This window comes from Dioscorea cayenensis, chromosome 20, assembly GCF_009730915.1.
Source record: "Dioscorea cayenensis subsp. rotundata cultivar TDr96_F1 chromosome 20, TDr96_F1_v2_PseudoChromosome.rev07_lg8_w22 25.fasta, whole genome shotgun sequence".
Lineage (NCBI taxonomy): Eukaryota > Viridiplantae > Streptophyta > Magnoliopsida > Dioscoreales > Dioscoreaceae > Dioscorea > Dioscorea cayenensis.
In genome coordinates this window covers 28290926-28313159 of record NC_052490.1, presented here as the reverse complement: position 1 = coordinate 28313159, position 22234 = coordinate 28290926, and the positions used below count along the sequence as shown (strand labels likewise).

The 22234-nt window shown below is 34.0% G+C and overlaps 1 protein-coding gene across 3 annotated transcripts; it reads left to right on the top strand.

Moving 5' to 3' along the window:
- Positions 1-3624: 3624 nt before the first annotated feature.
- On the top strand, positions 3625-20477 carry LOC120251633 (paired amphipathic helix protein Sin3-like 3). 3 transcript variants are annotated; one of them, XM_039260224.1, is made up of 23 exons: positions 3625-4042; positions 4465-4629; positions 4738-4909; positions 5021-5119; positions 5229-5399; positions 5657-5975; positions 7019-7152; positions 8790-8865; positions 8979-9008; positions 9172-9446; positions 9535-9689; positions 10116-10243; positions 10339-10593; positions 13077-13766; positions 14048-14130; positions 15987-16655; positions 16744-16844; positions 16928-17066; positions 17146-17298; positions 18343-18506; positions 18583-18691; positions 18802-18983; positions 20399-20477. In XM_039260224.1, the coding sequence occupies exons 1-22, from the start codon at positions 3981-3983 to the stop codon at positions 18958-18960; spliced, it is 4308 nt and encodes a 1435-aa protein (XP_039116158.1). In that variant the 5' UTR covers positions 3625-3980; the 3' UTR covers positions 18961-18983; positions 20399-20477. The 3 variants fall into 3 exon arrangements, with proteins under 3 accessions (XP_039116158.1, XP_039116159.1, XP_039116160.1); XM_039260225.1 differs by lacking the exon at positions 20399-20477 and adding an exon at positions 20200-20392; XM_039260226.1 differs by having other exon boundaries at positions 3626-4042; positions 4435-4629.
- The last annotated feature ends 1757 nt before the right edge of the window (positions 20478-22234 follow it).

Genomic DNA, 22234 nt, shown 5'->3' with positions numbered 1-22234 from the left:
TTTTCCTGTTTGCATGAATTTGTATGCATTGTCAGTTGTACTCGAAGCAAATGGAAATATATGTTCTTAACCTTACCATAAAATCTCTCCTTTGATATATATATATATATATATATATACACACATGCAATTTTATCGGTTTTAGCGGAGTATGTATGTCAATCGGAATATCTTGAAGGGTATATTTGTAATTGCCTGATTTTGTAAAGGTGTGTACAAGCAAGTTTGAATGATACTTAAAAATTTCATGGTTTGTAGGAGATTATAGTGGAATTGCAATTTTATGAATATGCACACAAGTTTTGATTCTCATGGGTTATGAAAACAAACCCTTGTGAAAAAAATTTAAAAGAAAATTATATTCATAAGAAATAAGTTTCAAGAAAGAAAAAAAGGAAAATACTTTTCTATCCCTACATGGTCATTTATATTTTTTTGACATTAATATAGCTGTGACCTATCCAATTTTTTTTTTTAATGAAAAAATTGGTTTTACATTGAATGTAACCTTCAAATTCAAACAGAAGAATGTGGTTGAGAGAACATCTTAGAACATTAACTCAAGACTCTAACAAGAATATTGTATTACTTTGATCATGATTTATTGGGAAGAGTTGGTGAACCATGGGACAGAATAAAGAAGTTGTTCACATCTTTGATTTGTTTTTTTGGGAAATATATATAGCCATATTGGATTTATTAATTAAAATAGCAATAAAGGTGTTATATTATTAAAATAAAAAAATAGTTTAGGATATGAAAATACCCAAGCACACATGTGTTTTCAAAAGTGTTCATTAAAAAAAAAAATCTAAATGGGCCCTAAATAATAGACCAGAAGAAGGTAGCTCCAAAGATATTATTAATGGCTTTTTATTAAATAAAATAAACCATATTAATATGTGATAAAAGGAAAATATTACCACATTCTATATATTGTAATCTTGAGCTAACAACTTTTGCAATATTACTCCTTTTATCCCTAATAAGCGCTATTTAAAAAAATAATATAATATCTCAAAAAATTTCTAATTATATTTTTATATTAATAAATATTATCTACAAATTGATACTAACTGTATAAAAAATATTATTTACCAAAAGACTTTTAGTCTAAATAGACTAACTTCACTGCTAAAGATTTGATTTGTTAGATTTTTTTTTTTTGCTCGAATTCAAAGCACTATAAACAACACAGTAGTGCCAAAACTTGCAACGCAATTCTTGTACTATATTAAGAATTTGTAGGGTTATGTAACCTAAATTCTACTTAACAAAAAAGATAAAAATGAAATAAAATAAGAGAATAGAGTAAAGAAGAAACAAGACACCATAATTTATACAGGTTCACCTTTAAATGGGTTACGTACTGTTTCCTATTATCACTGCAGTACCACTGTGAAAAATTATTCAAGAGTACAAAAATACACCCCACACACTCTCTTTTGTATGTCACACATCTAAGAATACTTAAAAGATTTTATAATATTTTTGCTCAAGAACTATCACGCTCACTCTCTCTTGATTTTTTTCTCTTGCTTGTTCATCAGAACATTTATGAACTTTGGCACGCCAAATCATCCAAAGGTCTTCCCCTTTTATAGGCAATGAGGTTGGATGAAAACAACACATTGGTGGCTCTAATTACACACAAGGTGATTTCAAAGTCAAGATTAATGGCTATCGATCATTAACATAAGTGTGTTTTTTTTATTTTGTTTGAACACTTGGATAACTAGATTTATTTTTTTTTTTTTAACATACTATTGGGTGACGGGTGCATGGCTTAACGATTAATTCTTTGTTGTATGTATAACCTTTAAATTTCTATGCGTTTGTGGCATTTACCATAAAAAAAACTTGAATAATACTTGGTAGTGTTTTGCATTAAAAAATATTTTAGCTAAATATTATTATAATTTAAAGTATTAAATGTTTTTTAATCATAGTATCAAAACTTTAAACGTGTTTTGTTAGAATGGACGGAGCCATAATGTGGAAGAATAATAAAATTGAGTTGAAATATGTCAGTCATTATCAACATGGTACTGATTTGTCAAGAAGGATAGTTAGCATTCAGTTCCATTTTTTGAGTTGCATTGTATCTAATCATCATATTTTTAATTTTGTGGCATTATTGTCAAAAAAAAAAAAGAAAAAAAAGAAAAAAAAAAGAAGTTATGGCTTCACTTACAAAATTGACCAAGTTCCTACATGCACATGTATGTCCAGCCAAAAATATAATTAAAATAAAGGTATATATATACATACGTCCGCAAAACACCCCAAAATTACATAAATACCATCATAAATTTTTTTAATATAATCCCAAAATGTTAAAATTGTTACAGATATTATGTTATTTAATAATATAGGGGGAAAAAATATATTTAAGTTTCTATACCCTTAGAAAACGGTTTTTACATGTTTTTTTTATATATATCAAAATCAACTCACAAATTTTATCAAAAATATAAATTAACTTATATATTGTTTTCCATAATGAATGAGGGAAGAGGGTAAAATTAGGTTGGTATTTTAATTAATTTTTTTGGTTTCTTAAAAAAAAAAAAAATCCTTTTTAGATATTTTTTATAATAAACAAATAAGAATGATTTGTGCACATTCTTTTATAGTAGTATATAAGTAATTTTTTTATTTTTACAAGGGCATGCAAACAAATTTTTTTAATGTTTTTATGCAATTATAAAATATATGCATAGATTAAAATCTATCAAAACATGCATTTAATAAAATTGAAAGAAATTAATTGGGGTTAGTCCAAATAATAAATGTTTAAATCACTTAAATAAATAATTTTGAGTTCAAATTTTATATACACAGAAAATACCAGTTAAAACAGTTTTACATTTTGCATAACTTTCACTATTTTATTTGATTAGTTCTAAAAAAAAAAAAGAGAAAAACATGTGAAATAGAATTTTCATAATATAAACTTGTGTAAACTTTTCAACTAAATAGAAATGTCATGTTTTTATAGATATATACTAAGAATCACTCAACTATAATTTCGTTAAAAATTGAAATTCTAGAGTTAGTAGGCATATAAACAATAAATATGTTTTTGAAAGCTATTTAAACAAATATGATTTTTACCAGCAAAATTTTGTAATTACAAATATAATTCTTATAAAAACTTTTATTTACACACACCCTTATAAATTATTTTTATTAACTTCTATACTATTTTCACAAAAACTAACCACTCATATGTGAACTTATAACCAATAATAATTTTCCACTTTAATAAGGGTATGTAAATAATTTTCTGCAATAATAATTTTCAAAATAGACATAATTCAAAGGATGAAATGGAAAAGGGCCTAACAGCTCAAACCGGCCCGGCCCGGCCCGGCCCAATAAAAAGATCACCACATCCCGTGTTCCATGCCCTCAAAAAAACCTAACCCACAGCCATCCTAATCCACACCGTTAGATCACCACTTCCCCTTCTTTCACCCGTTAGATTATTGCCACGTAATTCTATCCAACGGTCAGGATGCCACCGTCTCTCGTTCGTTTCCCTTGAGTTTTTGTTTTTTTTTTTCTCTCAAAGCTATCTCTATCTATTCACAATCTCATTTCTCGTTTTGCTTATTATACAAAAACACTAACAACACTCGGGCGCTGCTTTTTTACACAAAAGACTCTTCCTTTCTCTCTCTCTCTCTCGCGTTCTTTCTCTGGGGGCGAAGGCAGCGAGGAAGGAGAAGCCGCGATTCCTCGCTTCTCTCCTTCTGTCGCGCTTTGTTGGGGGCGTTGGAGGGTGGAATTTGATTGGGGGTGGATGATCTGGCTGTGTTTCGAGTCCAGATCCGTAGGGGAGGGGCGATCGTGATCGGAAAGGGGAAAGAGGACGAAGCGGAGGCGATCAACGTTGGGAGTGGTGTGTTGGGTTGGAGGAAGAGGAGGGGAGGGGTTTTGGGTTTGGTTGTTCTTTGGGTTTGATTTGATGAGCGATGAAAAAGGGTAGAGAGGATAGTTACTCGAGTTCGCAGATAAAGCGGCCCAATTCGTCGATGTGAGTGGGTTTCTGATTTCTGGTTTTTGGAATTTTTAGTTTTTGTTTTTGTGATTTTATTTTATTTTATATATATGAAAGTTTGATCTCCCTGGCTTGGAAAAATGCGATTTTTTTTTAATAATTTTGTTCGGGATTAAATTTGGGTGGATCCTTGGCAAAAGTTTGAAGGAACAAATGAAAAGAAAAAGAGAAAATGGGATTTTTTTTTTATTTTGTTGTTGTTTTTCGGTTTAATTTCCGTGTCTGAGAAAAGTACTATCTTTAATAGTTTTGTTGGGGTTTGAATTTTTGTGGATCTTTGACAAAATTGAAGGGCGGAATGAAAAAGAAAAAAGAAAAGGAGATTTTTTCGCCCAATTTGTATTGATTATGGTGTCGATCTGGTTCAGTTTATCGGGGTTTGGTGTATTTTGATGAAGGTCTGGGCAAGCACATATGGCGAATTCAGCAGCGGTGAGCAACTCTAGTAAATTGACGACTCATGATGCCCTTGCCTATTTAAAGGCCGTGAAGGACATCTTCCATGACACCAAAGAGAAATATGATGAATTTCTGGAAGTAATGAAGGATTTTAAGAGCCAAAGGTTTGTCCTGTCATTATCATTTCATAGTCTTTGATTTGTACATATTAGTAATTTTTTGTTCTTTTTGGTTGTCAATTTAGTTCTTTGATAATGTTATGCATGCTGCAGGATCGACACAAGTGGTGTTATAGCAAGGGTGAAGGAGTTGTTTAAAGGGCATCGTGATTTGATACTTGGATTCAACACATTCCTGCCTAAAGGTTATGAGATCAAGCTACCTGCTGAAGAAAAGAAGCCTGTTGAATTCCAAGAAGCAATCACTTTTGTAAACAAAATAAAGGTGATATATTTATCTTTTATTTTGAAGCAGAAGAATCTTGGTTGTTTATATAGTCTAGTTTCTGAATAAGGATTTTCTTCATCCATTTGACTTGTATCTTTCCTAGTGCAGAATCGTTTTCAGAATGAGGAGCATGTGTACAAGTCATTCCTTGACATTCTAAATATGTATCGTAGGGAGAACAAGTCCATCACTGATGTCTATGAAGAGGTACCCCGTACCTTTGAACATCTTAGTGATTTGTTGTTGTTGTCTGTCTCCTTAAGGGAATCACCTTTGTACAATTTTTTTTACTGTTGTTGCTATGATTATTTTGTAGGTCGCGACACTATTCCGGGATCATCACGATTTGCTTGATGAGTTCACACACTTTTTACCTGATACCTCAGCCACAGGAGCTCAGCAGAATGTATCTGCTGCTAGACCGATGTTCCGCTGGGATGGGAGGCCTTCTATTGTGCCAGGATTGAAGTTAACATCTCCGGGTCAGGTACTCTGGGTATTTACGGAAGTTTTTCATCTATTTGTGAGTCAATATTTATCATTATTATTTTGGAACTTTTGAATGAGCATTTACATTTGAGAGTCAATGGATGTAATGTAAAATCATTCTAGCTTTTGGCTTTCGACTTTCTTCCTTGCACTATCATTTTCTCTTAATTCACTATGTATGTGTGCTATTGTGAGTATAAATTATTATCAGTGAACAATTTGATCTGACTTGTTGCGTTTGTATTTCAATTTTAGAGGGAGAGAACTTACAATTCACACACTGATCGGGACCTCACAGTTGATCGTCCTGACCTGGATCATGATAGGCAGAGAAGAAGGGCTGAAAGGGAAAAGGATAGGAAGGAAGACAGGGATAAGAGAGACCATGAGCGGGATGAAAAGGATTTGGAACATGATAGTAGGGATTTGGACAATATGCAGCGCAGAAGAAAACCTTCTCGAATAGGTAATGATGCCATGCCCGAGCAGTTACATCAAGGTGGGGAAGGTGCTGAGAACTTTGCAACATATAGCATTTCAGCTTCCTCTTATGATGATAAGAATGCCTTGAAGAGTGAGTCAATAATGATTTTTTTTAATTCCTATGCACATGTGCATATGCATACACTTGAAACAATGGTATTTTTGTGTATTCTTTTTAGTAATTTTATTATTTGCTCTATATTCTAGGGCAAGTTATTTTCCATTTTCTGTTGGCACCATGCTAATATATTGTGGACAATAGACCCTTCAGTGGTAAAATTTAAGTTCTTGAAGGTTTGATTTCAGAATGTAGATGTATATCCCAAGCAAATTGCTGACCTAGTTGCGCATGCATGCCATTTTCCTTTGTAGAATTTTAAATGACTTAAGGTTAGTCATGTTTGTTCTATTTGTTACTTGAGTATGAAAATCCAGATTACACACAATTTTAGTTGATAAATGTCTATTAGTCTTCATCTCCTGAGCTGACTCCAACTATCAATTGCTCATCTATATTATATCTTGTTGGAAGGAAAATCTCGTCTCAACCATTTGAGCATTTTCATATCAATCAGCCATCTGTTTCCATATGATTTTGTAGCCCGTTAACTTTTAATATCTGCTTGCTTTTCTCTATCACTATTTTGCAGTATTTTACATTTTGAGCAACACTAGGTTCTTGTAGATAAACAACAGGTTAGAGGAGTTGTAGTGGGCTTTGAGTTTTTGAGATGATGTTGAGGTTTTCAGCTTAAAATGAAAACTGAGCATTAAGAAAGCAAATTTTGAGCGAAGTATCTATCTTAACTTAAGTATGTAATAAATTGTCTTTTGAATCAGAGAGCAATATATTTCATGTTGTCATTTGTGTTGATTATTGTGTTCTGGTTGTGTTACAAATTGTTTAAGATCTTGTCTCAAAGATCTATAGGGGTAAATAATTGTCAAAGGCTTTTCAAAATCATACCAGTTTCTTTACATCTATAGTAGCTTGAAACAAACTTCATTTTTTTTACCAGTTCACTATTTTCTTGTGTATATTGGCAGTTAACCAAATGCACTGTTGAATAGTTGCTCATCTTTAAGTTGTACCTAATTTTGATCTTCTATCTAAATCTTCTATATGTGTGGCAGGTGTTTACCCACAGGAAGTTAATTACTTTGATAAGGTCAAGGAGAAGTTGCATCCGGATGGATATCAGGAGTTCTTGAAATGCATTGATATATATAGCAAAGAGATAATAAGTAAATCTGAGCTAAAGAACTTGGTGAGATTCACTTATTTATTCTGTTCTCAATGTATCTGCAAAATTTTGAAGTTCATATTGCTATGTTTAGGCCTGATTACTAAAGCAAATCACAATCAGCTCTTTATCATGAGTCATGGCTTGATTGTAAAACTTTAGTGTTGCTTTTTTCATTTTTGTATAAAATAATGTTTTTTTTTATGGTGAGTAAATTTCAAGTATGCCCTTGTATTTTATTAGTCCTGATTGCTTACTTATATTGTCTGCTTAAGTCTTGACTTGCAAAAAGTAGGCTTATTCTACCTTCTTCAGATTCGTCCAAGGGGTTTTCATTAAATAACTAAATAACTTAAGATATATAGTCGAGGTTATATTTTCTTTAATTTCAACAACTGCTGTTTTATTTTGGTACACCTCCATCCATTAACTTAGTGTGCTAGAAGCTGATAGATTGACTTGATTATTCTGACACAATTCATCAAACCTACACTACTGATTGACATATAACTTAAAATGTTGATCAAGGTCTCTCAAATGTTGTTGCTTATAGTTTACAAATTTCCGAAGTTGTGCTGAAGTTCCTCTAAGGGCCCTTTATTCACAGACTTATCTGCCAAGCTAGCTTGTATAACAACAAGGCTTGTCAGCATCATAGATGTGCGTTGTTTTGTAATAGTATCAACCATGAGCTTTATATCCTTGGCCCTGGCTGGATACTAGAATAGTATTTTTTTTCTGCATGAAAGTATGGCATTGCAGACTAATCAACTTTGACATCTTTGCTTTCCTGGGTATTTTATTTATTTTTATGTTGATTGTGTAATTATCATCCTCTATGAACCATAATTTATAGAAGCTAGTATTGTGATTAGCTAATGCATTTGAAAAATTGTGCACTTCTTATTGTCAAATGTGATATTCATTTCTGGGAAGTAACTTTCTTCTAGTTTTATGAAATAACTCATTGTTTTCTTGTTACTCAGAAATTTTTTTAACTAAAATATCCAGATTCTTTTATTTCCTTCTCTTTAGAATTTATTGAAGTATTTAAAAACTTTATTGTTTTGTGAATTTAGTATTGTGGCATCATTAACCATAAAATTAATGCTTGGTGTTTTAGACTAAATTTAACAGTGACTTAACGTGTTATCATGCTACTGTTTGGACAGATTTTTGGAAGGCAAATATTGTGGTTGTTCTTCACTGAGTTGCCTAATCAGTTTCCAACCAGAAATTTGTATTCGTTTCTACTTTTAGTCAAGTTCCTTCTTATTTTTTTCACTGTTGGTTTTACTCTATGTTTTTGTTCGTCCATTAAGGGCAGCTGTTGTGGAGTGACCTTGAAACTATTGTGCTGTTAAAATTTACCTTGTAGATATTTTTCAAATAGAGTAGAACTCATATGTTCATGTAAAATAACTCTACATTTGATATGAAAATGGTTGGTGCTCAGATATTTTCTTTCTTTGAAAACTTAATTTTCTTTATAGCTTCTAGTTGACTTCTGTGTCATCAGAAAAGTTGTGCACCTTAGGTACATAATCTATTTTCGCAATGAATTTTCACTAGTATATCAGATACATACATCTCATTCTCATTCAGTTGTTTACAGTATTTGTAAGTGGTTATCTTTTAACACTATCGCATTCTTTTTTTAGCTGTGCGATGTCCTGGAAAAATATCCAGACCTTATGGATGGTCTCGATGAAATTTTTGCCAACCCTGGAAGTATAGGTAATGGCATGTTCTACAGGAGGACTATTCATGATATTGTTTTTAATTCACTTATTCAAGGATTTTTTTTTTTCTCTATTGATTGTTTTCTGAGGGTGTTGCCTTCTTTGCAGATGGATTTTTGACCGGTGTAATCAATAAAAGTATGCATTCTGTCTGATATTCCGTCCTATAATATACGGCATCAACTATTTTAGTTTCTTGAACAAAAAACTGTCAGGCTTTTATGGTTTACTTTTTGCTTTTAGTATTGAAATATATGATTACCTGTGATTTTTAAACTAATAGAGTCTTTATGGAATGAAGGGCACATAGCTAGACCAGTTAAGGGCGAGGAGAGAGATAGAGACAGAGAGTACGAAAGGGATGAGAAGGACAAAGAAAGAGATCGTGAGAGGGAAAGGGATAGAGAGAGGGAAAGACTTGATAAAGGTGTACCTTTTGTCTCTAAAGATACAGCATCTCAGCGGAGCACTTTGACTGCAAATAAAGAAAAGTATAATTTGAGCAAACCAATTTCAGAGCTTGATCTCTCTAACTGTCAGCGTTGTACCCCTAGTTACCGGCTTCTTCCTAAGAATGTAAATTGTTAACAGCTTCAATGTGTTTTATCTACTGACACAGTATTACATGTTTGCATTTTGTTAATTTGTTCTTGTCTATTGCTAGTATCCAACACCTCCTGCTAGTCATAGAACTGAGCTCGGTGCATCAGTCCTGAATGATGTCTGGGTATCCGTAACTTCTGGAAGTGAGGACTATTCTTTTAAGCATATGCGCAAAAACCAATATGAGGAAAGCTTATTCAGATGTGAAGATGATCGGTACCTTTCTTCAAATCTTCTGCTAATTGTATATACTTTTCTTTAGTCTTTCGCTTGTTATGTCAATCTTGACAAGGGAGATGACACTAAAACATTAAGGCTCTTCCAGCATAGTTTCTTGCCTCTTTGCCATACTCTACATGAGATATATCAGTTGACTCATTTTGTGTAGTTATGTAAGCATTCTGATGCTTTTATGTCTTTTTTGTATTAAATAAAAGGCCACTATTTATTAATTATAGGTTTGAATTTCATATAAATTCATCTTATTTGATAACTAGTGCAAGTTTGTGTTGGTTTATTGATATTTGTTTGGTTCTACATGACCAATTGCAGCAAGTGCTTGTCAAAAAGCTTTTGTAATTAATCGTGTAGGTGATTTTGGTTTATTATTAGGAATCTTAGGTTTTTATTGGACTTTGTTAGGTTTGAATTGGATATGCTACTGGAATCGGTGAATGCAACTACCAAACGAGTTGAAGAGTTGCTAGAAAAGATTCAAGATAACACAGTCAAAATTGAAAGCCCAATTCGTATTGAAGATCACTTCACTCGTGAGTACTACTATGAAGCCAGTATTTCAATTTGGAGATATTAACATTTAGTGATTTATTTTTTTATTTTATTATTATTATTTATTTTGTGACAGCTTTAAACTTGAGGTGCATTGAAAGATTATATGGTGATCATGGACTTGATGTGATGGATGTTCTTCGGAAGAATGCTAGCCTTGCTTTGCCTGTGATACTAACTCGTTTGAAACAGAAGCAAGAGGAGTGGTCAAGGTGTCGTTCAGACTTTAATAAGGTCTGGGCTGAAATTTATTCCAAGAATTATCACAAATCACTTGATCATCGTAGTTTCTATTTCAAACAACAGGACACAAAGAGCTTGAGCACAAAAGGTAAGTCGAATGATAATTTTTCTTTGTATATGTGCTATGGTACTTTGTAGTATAGAATTTATTGATTTTGTCTGATCTATTTCTCTTTTACTAGAGGGGTATTGCCAACATGGTTTGCTGCATTAGAATTTGGTTGAAAATGTCTTATTAGCTGTTTTGTCTTAATGTTGCCTTGTACCTACAAAATGCTAAGGCATCTAACCTTGAGCTATCTATTTTTTTTTCTTTGGTCAGGTAATGCCTTTATGGCCTTACCTTGCCAAAGAATGCAAGCCAGGATCCACTAATAGTAATCTTAGCTAGGACTGATATCAAATTTTATTATCCTACTGTCATGTGTTTGATGGCATCAAATGAAAAGGCTCAAAATAAAGAAGGTGATGTCAAATGGTGTTTTGACACTTTTCATGCTTCTACTCGATCCTGATGGTGTCAGGAATTTTTACTCTAACTTAATCAATATTTAAGTTTCCATGGTCGAATAGTTTTGTTTTCTGAAAAATGTCTTATTAGCTGTTTTTGTCTTAATGTTGCCTTGTACCTACAAAAATGCTAAGGCATCTAACCTTGAGCTATCTATGGTCAGGTAATGCCTTTATGGCCTTACCTTGCCAAAGAATGCAAGCCAGGATCCACTAATAGTAATCTTAGCTAGGACTGATATCAAATTTTATTATCCTACTGTCATGTGTTTGATGGCATCAAATGAAAAGGCTCAAAATAAAGAAGGTGATGTCAAATGGTGTTTTGACACTTTTCATGCTTCTACTCGATCCTGATGGTGTCAGGAATTTTTTTACTCTAACTTAATCAATATTTAAGTTTCCATGGTCGAATAGTTTTGTTTTCTGAAAATGTCTTATTAGCTGTTTTGTCTTAATGTTGCCTTGTACCTACAAAATGCTAAGGCATCTAACCTTGAGCTATCTATTTTTTTTCTTTGGTCAGGTAATGCCTTTATGGCCTTACCTTGCCAAAGAATGCAAGCCAGGATCCACTAATAGTAATCTTAGCTAGGACTGATATTAAATTTTATTATCCTACTGTCATGTGTTTGATGGCATCAAATGAAAAGGCTCAAAATAAAGAAGGTGATGTCAAATGGTGTTTTGACACTTTTCATGCTTCTACTCGATCCTGCTGGTGTCAGGAATTTTTTTACTCTAACTTAATCAATATTTAAGTTTCCATGGTCGAATAGTTTTGTTTTCTGTTATCACGAATTTCATGTGTATATAAATTTTATAAACTTGCTATTAAGAAGATAAGGATTGGACCAGGAGATATCTGTTTTTTGAAAAATGTGTACTAGGTTTGGTTTTGTCTTCTCCCTTGTTTTTGATTAACAACTCTGCAAACTTCACTGAAAAAATATAAGAAGAGTCCCCACTTTGGAAAACAAGCAGCTTCTTGTTTAGACAAAACTTGGGTAAAATGTGTGCATAAGTGTGAACTGTCTTAGTGAAGGTGAATTCTGCATGTGTTTCTACACGTCCACAAATAACAGGGATCTGTTGTGTGTAGTTTGGGCCTTAGGTGGGGAACTGGTTAATTGGATTCAACTTATGACAGCAGAATTCTCGCATATTTCTGTAGAAACAAAATCATACTAATTACACCTGGTTATACAATTGATAAGTGTTTCCAATAGTTGACATAATATTGGACTTTTGGTTGAAAAATGTTTCTCTTGAATACATGCTATAAAACAAGGGGATTGCTTGCTCTGCACGGTGTTTATAAAATAATACAATTGATTTTTAAGTATGACACATTTTAATAAAACCATCAATTTGATGAGTTTGCTTCATTTATTACTTGAACCAACCATTTTGCTGTTGAAAATTCTTATAAATCCAAATAGCTGATGACGGTCCTGATGAAACTTTTAGCTAAGTAGAATGCTGCCAGAAGCTTGACTTATGAACAAATTCATACTTGCATGTGTACTGGTTCGTGTTTTCTGTTTGCTTGGGTATAAGATTTACTCATTTGTATTCTCAATCTGCAAAAGATGTGCTTCGGCCCTATGGAGATCTTCAAATTTTTATTGCATGGTTTAAATACCTTTATTCTCTTTGTATCCTTGCTATGTGGTTTTTTAAAGAAAATTATTGATGATTTTTTGCATCACCCTCACCCTGCAGATTCCAGCATGTCCGATGGCATTTCCTCTATACTGACTGATTGATTATGTTACAATCAAAGCATTTTTACTCTTTTCTTGTAGTCATTTTCTTATGTTACAATCAAAGCATTTAAGAGCTCATTGACATACTGACTGTAAATAAGTTTTTGGTGTACTATTACTTGCATGGCTTCATTTACATTCACTTATTCAAATCGCTTGGTGGATCACTTATTTTTTATTTGGATGAAAAATTGATGTGTCAGTCAATCATTCTTATTTTATGATTTAAAGAAACAGCTTCTTTTACTGATGTCTAATTTTCAATATTTGCTGTGAACTTCATATGTTACAGCTTTATTATCTGAAATTAAAGAAATTAATGAGAAGAAACGGAAGGAGGATGATGTACTTCTGGCAATTGCTGCTGGGAATCGCCGACCTATCATTCCTAATATGGAATTTGAGTATGCTGATCCAGATATTCATGAAGATCTATATCATATCATTAAGTATTCATGTGGAGAGGTCTGCACATCGACAGACCAATTGGACAAAGTTTTGAGAATATGGACAACTTTTCTGGAGCCAATGTTCGGTGTTCTGCCCCGACCCCAAGGTGCTGAGGATGCTGTAGATGTTGTGAGAACTAAAAATCGTGCTGTCAAAAGTAATTTGGCAAGTTCTAGGGAAAACAATGGGTGTCCTGGTGCTGTTGTTACTGGAAACAACAAGCCAGTGAACCCTATTATGAATGGTGACGACGTCAGTTTACCAGAACAAGGAAGTCTTTACAAGGCTAGGTTAGCTAATGGAGATACACCAGTCAACAGAAATGGCTTTCATGATGCTGATCGATCTGCTGGCCGAAGTGATAATCCTTGTAGCACTCCACTTCATGTCAAGGTGCAGAGCACTCCTATTGCTGATGAGATATCTGGAGTCACCATACAGACTGCAGCTGCTGAACAACTAGCAGATAATAATTCTCTTGCATCTAGAGGTGAACAAGCTCATGGTAGAGCCAATCATGAAAACACATCAGGTTCGTATTTGTTGTGGGCAATATAAGCTATGTTTCTCTTTCTTGTGAAGGCTACTAATATTTCATATTGAGTCTGCCCCTCTTGATTATCTGCCTCTTTTGATCTTGAAGATAATGCTTCTTCAATTTTCTCAGCTCCCTGCTATGGTAGTTTACCAGTAACCTTTTCTGTAATGAAACTTCTGTGGGAGGGGATAATCAATTTCGTTGACACGAAAGTCATCATTCATATGATTTTTCCTCTTTATTCTAATTTTGGATTTTTTTTTTTATTTAACAAGGATCAACAAATGCAAAATCTGGTCATGCTGGTGCTGAGAGGGTTCTTGAAACATGCGCCAACAATGAAGTTCTTCCATTAGAGGTACAAGAGGAAGATTACATTGCCTCTTACCTTATTAATATTTCTGTGACTTACTGAAAATGTCATTGTGTTCATAATTTTTGTTGTTTGAATGCCATCATTCTTAGCACATTGCCATGTAAGTTCTTTTATTAAATAACAAGTTGAACGTGGTTTCTTTGTTGTCATTGGTGAAAACTAAGCCTATGTTAATTACCCTAGACCTTAGTTTGTTTGCTGTGGTGAAAAAACTGTTTGTCTTATTGTGTATGGCTGTTCAACATATTGAGCAGTTATATTTCAGCATGACATGACTAGGTACTTAAATAGAAAGTGTCCAATCTATGCTCCACTGGCAAGGTTATGGAAGAGCTACAGGCTTGATCATTGGAAGCATTTCAAGAAACATGAAAGTCTTTATTTCGTAGAACTATCAGCTAACAGGAGCCTTGTGCAGCCTTCTGACAATGAAATTTGATCCTTCTCACAGATAGTAGAATTTCTGGACTTACTAGGAAGTTTGCCAGGCCATTGAAGGGTGTAATAGTTTGATGGTTGTGCTATATTTTATTATGTCCCTTGATAGAATTATCATCCCCAAATTTCCACCAAAAAAAAGGAAAATCTTTGCTCCAAAGTAACTGCAATGCTTGAATCCTATTGATCTAATGTGATACACTTTCAACAAATTATTTTGTACATGTGTTCATGTGATCATATTAATTTTACTTAATGAGATTGTGGAATATTTTGTTTAATGATCAACAGCTATTTGAGTTTAGTATTATATGCAGCAGTATAAAATAAATTTTATTGTGTGCAATTGTTAAGGTTCTCTTGTCTTTAAGTATGGTCAAATCTGGCCTTTAGAAGAGGTTAAAAATGGATATATGGTTATATTATCAATCTTTGCCTTTTCATTTATTAATGATTCATCTATTCTTATGAAGCAGTTTTGCTTACGAATACAGCATATGGTCATATAGAATGTTCCTAGTTTTATTCAAAGAAAGTGGCTGCTTGTCAATTTTGTTGTTTCACCAGTTGTTCAACATTTTTGGTAACTGGATATCCTCTTAAATTCGTAGTTATTAGTATCTTAGCAGTTCGTTGTTTTTTTTCTAGAAGTGCATGACAAGGTGTGCATTACAGGCAGAGTCTTAAGTAATTTTTTTTTCATTTTTTCAATCAAGCTTAATTTCTTATAGATCTGCTTAACGGCTGTCCTAGATTTGTTTGTGATTTTGATCTAGTTCATTTTCCTCTTTCATTGTTGGTTTTCTAATATTTTATTATTACATGTTTATTTTAAACTTTTTTTAAGTGTCCTTATTTTATATGCCTGACCTTTGCATTCTCTCATGCCCTAATATTATTGCAATTGAGAGGGGTTGCAATAAATTTACAATAATAAGATGGTGGCATTCTGAGAGTACTGTGGGAGTGTTGCTAGAAAATATCAGATCTTGTGATTGTTGCATAATGGTGTGAGACAAATTTGGCCTGTTCGTTAATGTTGCACCACTATGGATTTTAAAGGTCAATATCTAGTTGCTGTAAGGCAGATATGCTGTCATGCTGAATTCTTGCAGAATTATCCCCATATTTCAACCGAATCACAAGGCACCTTTCTCGTGCTTTTTCATTATTGAGAATTGTAAAGTTGCTGTCTCGTGGTTCTTGTCCTGAGTCATTAACGTTTTCTGAAGTGATTTCTAAATATCTTTTCCTGTTTGATATGCTCAATCGTGTTTGTATTTGATGGCCTTTACTTCAATGCATTCTGAATATATGAGGTTGTGCTGCCTTGCTAACTGGCATCTGTTGAGTCTTGCATACTTCAACGCTGATGTCTTGGAGTTTCCTAATTATTCCAGGGAGGTGAGAATCTGAGGCAAGTTGCATCTGCAAATGGTGGTTGCACAACTGAAAACACCAAAGTTCGCAGATACCATGATCCTTCTCCATCTCAGAATAACCTAAAAGTTGAAAGAGAAGAAGGTGAGCTATCACCCAATGGTGATTTTGAAGAAGACAACTTTGTTGTCTTTGAGAATTCTGCAGCAGATGCAGCTCCAAAACGGAAGAATAGTCCTAGTAGTAGACAATATCAACCGAAACCTGGAGAAGTTGCATCTTCTAGTGTAGCTGCAGGAGATAATGATGCCGATGCTGATGATGAGGGTGATGAAAGTGCTCAAAGGTCAACAGAGGATAGTGAGAATGCTTCCGAGGCCGGTGAGGATGTTTCAGGCAGTGAATCTGGTGATGGTGAAGAGTGCTCCCGTGAAGACCATGAAGAAGAAGAAGATGATGCAGATCATGATGATCCAGATGGTAAGGCTGAAAGTGAGGGTGAGGCTGAGGGAATGGTCGATGCACATGATGCTGATGAAGGAACATCATTGCCATTTCCAGAACGTCAACTTCACACTGCAAAACCTCTTGCAAAGCATGTGCACGAAGCTCTTCATGACAAGGAAGATAAATGTTCAAGAATTTTCTATGGGAATGATTCATTTTATGTGCTTTTTAGGCTTCATCAGGTTGGTTGAGTTATACATATATCAATATAAGTTTAGATATGTTTTTTTTTAAAAAAAAAAAAAAACAAATTGGCATATTCTGTTGCAGACTTTGTATGAGAGGATACTTTCAGCAAAAATGAATTCATCATCTGCAGAAAGGAAATGGAAAACTACAAAGGAAACAAGCCCTCCTGATTTATATGCAAAGTAATTTATAGCTTACATTTGTTTGTGTTTTAATCAATTTTGAAGTGGTTGCCATGCATGAATACTTGATCTTGTTGTTGCAGATTTATGAGCGCTTTGTATAATCTGCTTGATGGTTCTGCTGACAATACAAAGTTTGAAGATGATTGCCGTGCTATCATTGGGACTCAGTCCTATGTGCTGTTTACATTGGATAAGCTGATATACAAAGTTGTTAAACAGGTATATTGTGTTGTGGTTGGTAGATTTCTCTCTAATTCAATTGTTTGGTATTGTGTTTATATCTGGAACTGCTTTTCAGCTCCAAGCAGTGGCATCGGATGATATGGACAATAAGCTTCTTCAACTCTATGCTTATGAAAAATCGAGGAGGCCTGGAAGGTTCATGGATGTTGTTTATCATGAAAATGCACGTGTCCTCCTTCATGATGAAAGCATCTATCGATTTGAATGTGTAGGTTCTCATCATTCTCATCTTAGGGTATTGTTCCTTTCTGTTCAACATGTGGCATCTTAATTGCTGTATGAAAATTTGGTATAAGAAGTGATAGACATATACTTATTTTGCCAAATAATAAGAGAGCTAGAAACCTCTTCCATACTGGAAACCTGAATAATATATTGAAAGACAGGTAGGACTCTGGCTGCCTATATTGGGTTATCATTGGGGCCAATTGGTTTTTACATGCATTACGAATTGACCACAGCACCTTAGGTGATAGAAGGTGAGCGATGAAAGTAACCAAATCATACTATTATCCAGATATTGCTCATCAGAGACATTATGCACAATATGCCTAGTGTCATTAGGACATGGTTGCTGAGTATCCAAGCATTAGATGAATATTCAACATCTGAATTTAATAAAAATGGGATAGATGCATACAACTGTATATATATGGGTGTGGATGGCGATACACGGTTGTATGTGTATATGTGTGTATATATATTATATACATGTGTGTACATGTGAATCAATTTGCTTTTAGAAGGATTGAGAACATTGTACTAAAACAAGATTTTATAGAAGTCGAACTTAAGGAAGGAATTAAAATCATATTAAAATTTTATTGAAAGTTAAACAAGACTCTTAAAATCATTAAAATTCACAGGGGAAAAATGTTAAGAATCAATTTGTATGGATAAAGAAAAGGTTACATAAAAAAAAGAAGGTAAGTCCAAAAAAACAAAAGTCTAGATACTAAAATCAAATAAAAAATTGAGAGGGGAGGTTCAAGGAACAAGTCGTATGATCACGCGTTGGAACATAATTAATTTGCATGCACCTGTTCTAGGGATTTGTGTTGAAAATTCCTGTCAGTGTCTAATGTTGCAAATAAGAGAACGCTTGCATGTTTTCATTCTTATTTCTGAACTTTTGCAAATTGTAAACTGTCCACAATCATTGGATGGGGAAGATGAAATGTGTCACATGTCATTAAGTGAGATGTGGAATTAAAATCACTTAGGTGGTGGTGTTTTGAATTCTCTTTTGCAGATTTCCAGTCCAACACAGTTATCTATTCAGTTGATGGAATATGGTCATGAAAAGGCTGAAGTTACTGCTGTTTCTATAGATCCCAATTTTACTGCATACCTATACAATGACTTCTTGTCTAGCGATCCTGATAAGAAGAAGAGGCGTGCTGTTTTTCTTGGAAGGTATTCAGAATGGCTTGTTATTATCTTTTACTCTGTACTATGGGTTTTGTGTATAATGGCTGTACATTTTATGCAGAAATAAGCGGAAATTTGGAACTGATGACTACTCTTCCTACTGCACTGCCATGGATGGAGTCCGTGTTGTCAACGGTTTGGAATGCAAGATCTCATGCAGTTCTTCTAAGGTATCATTTTTATGGTCCCAGTTGTTTGCCATCTACATTTTGGGAACCTCCTTTGTGTAGAAATTTTACAATATGCTTTGATAAAGATTATGAAAATCTTTGTGCCACAGGTGTCTTATGTCCTAGACACAGAAGATCTCTTAGTTCGTTTTGTAAAGAGAAGGAGACATTCCTATGGAGGTAATTTGTCATGCCGTAATCAGGCACACTATTTGAACAAGTATGCTGTGAAAGTACAGCGTTTCCATCGACTTATGTCCAGCAGTTAACATGACATGTTGTGAAGGATTTGGTAAGCTAGTGCTTTCATTTTTTTTTATTATTAAATGTCTGTTGCACTGGTTATATGGATGGGTCCATTACTAGTTGGTATTCTTATGGTAACCTTTTCTTCCCCCAGCTTCACTGGTATGGCTAATTTCAGTCTTATTCACATCCTCTGGTAAATTTTTTGGAAGGAAATTTTCTAGGTATCTTTCGGAGATCAGTCATGAGTATTAGATTCTCCTCTGATCACTTTTCAGATTATTAAAGTAAAACATCAATATGCATGCTGTTCTCCGATAATGGGGTGTGCATCTTTGCACATTTTGATATATAATGATATTGGAGTGCTTTCATATACATTTTTGAAAGCTTGAAATTAATTATGGATAATCTTGGTGCTTAAATGATGCTTTTTTAGGTGATAAGCCACATGTATCATCTGTACGAGGAGCTTAACTTTATGTGTAGGTACATTAATGCTTCAATTCCACATTAAGCCTTGTGAAATGTCTTAATTTGCTATGTAAGGTATTAACTGTGACATCATTTCATGTTCATTTCTCAGAGAGTGGGATGCATATTTTCTTTTAAACCTTTGGTTAGTGCCATTATTGCTCTGCAAGATATTTGGGCATTTGTTAGTAACTGTCTCCATTTTGGATCAGCACACTTCACAGTCAGTCAGAAGAAACTTGTAAATTCTCTGGCAATCTTTTAGGTGCTACAAGGTTCATGGTTAAGGTTGTGGATTACTAAGAATACTGAGAAAAATCAGGTCTGTATCTAGTGGCATGCAGTTCCTGTTTGAAACCGCGAAATTATGATCTAACAACTTACAAATTCTTCACTAGTTTGAATTGACCAAATTATGCTGCTCTTCAGTAAGCCTCTTCGACATCATTGCTCCCTATAGTTTTCATGTCCTTCATGGATCTATTCTCTTCATGATTCTGCTTCACTAATTGTATTAACCAAAATAAGAATAATAATAAAAAAATAGAAATAGAGCAACGACCACATTTCTACCATATTGACCACGTGTCTGTAGGCACAGGTTGCAATCTATTTATGTATCCTGCAATATATATAGCGGTGTTGTATACGCTGATTTAGAATTTGGCAAACATTGATTGCTACATTTGAGTAAACAGTATTTCACATTGTTCATGTGTGGTTGTTAGAATATCAATACACGCGATAGGGATTTTCGGTTAATGTGAAACATGACATCTCAATCTCAGGACAAAGTCCAGAGTCCCAGACAACGTTGTTAAGGATTACCATACACAATATCACATCATGCACCCTCTTTCACTTGAAAGATAAAGTCTGAGACTTCTAGTAACTTTGATTTATGAAAGCATTCTAATTTATACCCCATGCATGGAACTGAAATTGACATTTTTCTGTTTTGTTTGACATGAACATTTTCAAATTTAGCTCATTGGGAAGTTCACCAGACATGAAAGGAAGAAAAACCAGAGGATGCTGTTTTCAAAAGAGGATGCTGCCTCTGGCATGGGATGTAACCAGTTCCTCTCTCATTGTGGTTAAAAGAAATAACAGCTTTGTGAAACTTATCATGCACATACTCAGCAGCCCCCCTGGGTCCCCTTTCTGGCTTCTTCAGATATAGATGTTGTGTAAATATATGAAGAAACTTAGTTTTTAAAAAAATTTTTCCTGTCTTTTATCATTTAATTTTTAAAAGGTTGCAGCTATTTGTTTAATTTGCAGACATGAACTTGCAGGTTGTCATACTAACTTTTTTAACTGCTGTGAACACCTATGTTTGTAATGTTAGTTAAAAAGTATTATCAGTTAACTCTCCAGTTCTGTGTTTATGTTGGAAATGTTGATAGGTTATTGGAAATAATCAAGTTTTGTTACTTTGTTTGGGGTGTTTTTAGCTCAATGTATTGTATTATCCATCTGATCAAGGCTCAACTTTGTTACTGTGTTGGAAGATTAATGGTGTCGAGTTGCCATATATTCAGAGGAAAATTATTAAAATAAAGGAAAAATCACCTAATTAGTCCATGTATTTTACTTGGTAGTTTTTTTAATCTTTATATTGTAAAATACTAAAATGTCCTAATTAAAGCTTTTTATTAATTTGATTAAGAAAATTTGGTCTAACTGTTGATGCACGTTAGTGTTGATGTGGCGATCGCATGGTAAGTCAAATAATTAAATATTACCAAAAAAATTAAAATACTAATAAAAAAAAGTGGAAATTATTAAAAAAAACTTTCTAAGTTTGTAAAATTGTCAAAAACACTCCGTTAGTTTTGCAATCCCTAAAAACCCCCTCCTTTTAAATTCTATGTTTTTCAAACCTCCAAAGCCTGTAACGGATGTGAACGGAGTGAGTTTTAAATTTTATGGACGAAAATGCCCTTGCATGGGGAGTCGTGGCTGCAGCCATCTCGGCGGTTTGAGAGGAAGTGGGGTGGGTTTCAGTAGGGGTAACCCCAAGAGACTAATTTATTGGAGGCGGTTTACTTTGCTTTTTCTCAACTCAGCGTCTTGACTTTTTCCATTTCCAAAGTCGTCTCCGAAAGTTGTCTCTAGCTGAAAGCCTCCGTAATTGCATCTTTTTCCTTTCCACCGGGTATCTCGAGGAGAAGTCCCCACGTAACTAGTTGGCATTTCATCGGGTTTGCAATCTATGGTATTGAGTATGGTTTTATGTTAAGCTGCTACATTACAAAGAAAGATTTTTTTCGGTTTTTGTTTTGTGCTCTGTTTTTGTTAGAAGATATTGAAGTCTGCAGGGGGATTTCTACTGGGGTTTTGTTAGTCTGCGAGGAGATTTCTCGCTAGGGTTTTTGTTTGGTTTTGCATTTTCGATCAGTATACACTATCGAAATAGTTTTTTTCGATTGTTATGATTTGTCTAATATTTATAATGTACATTTCCCCTTTCGTTTGATATGGTTGCGCTTTTACAAAATGAGGTTGACGTTTAAGAAATGAGATGTTACGAGTTTAAAATTTGTTGTCTCGTTTAAAGTATTCTCGTATCATGTTTAATAAAACCGGGTCTCTGTTTAACATTTGATATCTACTGTTTAATAAGCGAGAGGTTACTGTTTAAAACCTTATATTTCCGTTTAAACTTTTTATCAATCTGCGTGTTGAATGTGTTGTTATTGTCAGCGAGCTTGTGATTATGGCGGTCGACCTAGTTAATGGGCGATGCTATTTGACACCGGTAGTGGAGACCTTAGCTGAATTGAAAGATAACATGACCCATCGACATTGGGAGATTAT

Coding starts and splice junctions, on each gene's coding strand:
- LOC120251633 (XM_039260224.1), top strand. CDS start 3,981: ATGAAAAAGGGTAGAGAGGATAGTTACTCGAGTTCGCAGATAAAGCGG. Junction 5,120..5,228: donor TCACTGATGTCTATGAAGAG/GTACCCCGTACC, acceptor ATTATTTTGTAG/GTCGCGACACTATTCCGGGA. Junction 9,009..9,171: donor GACCGGTGTAATCAATAAAA/GTATGCATTCTG, acceptor TATGGAATGAAG/GGCACATAGCTAGACCAGTT.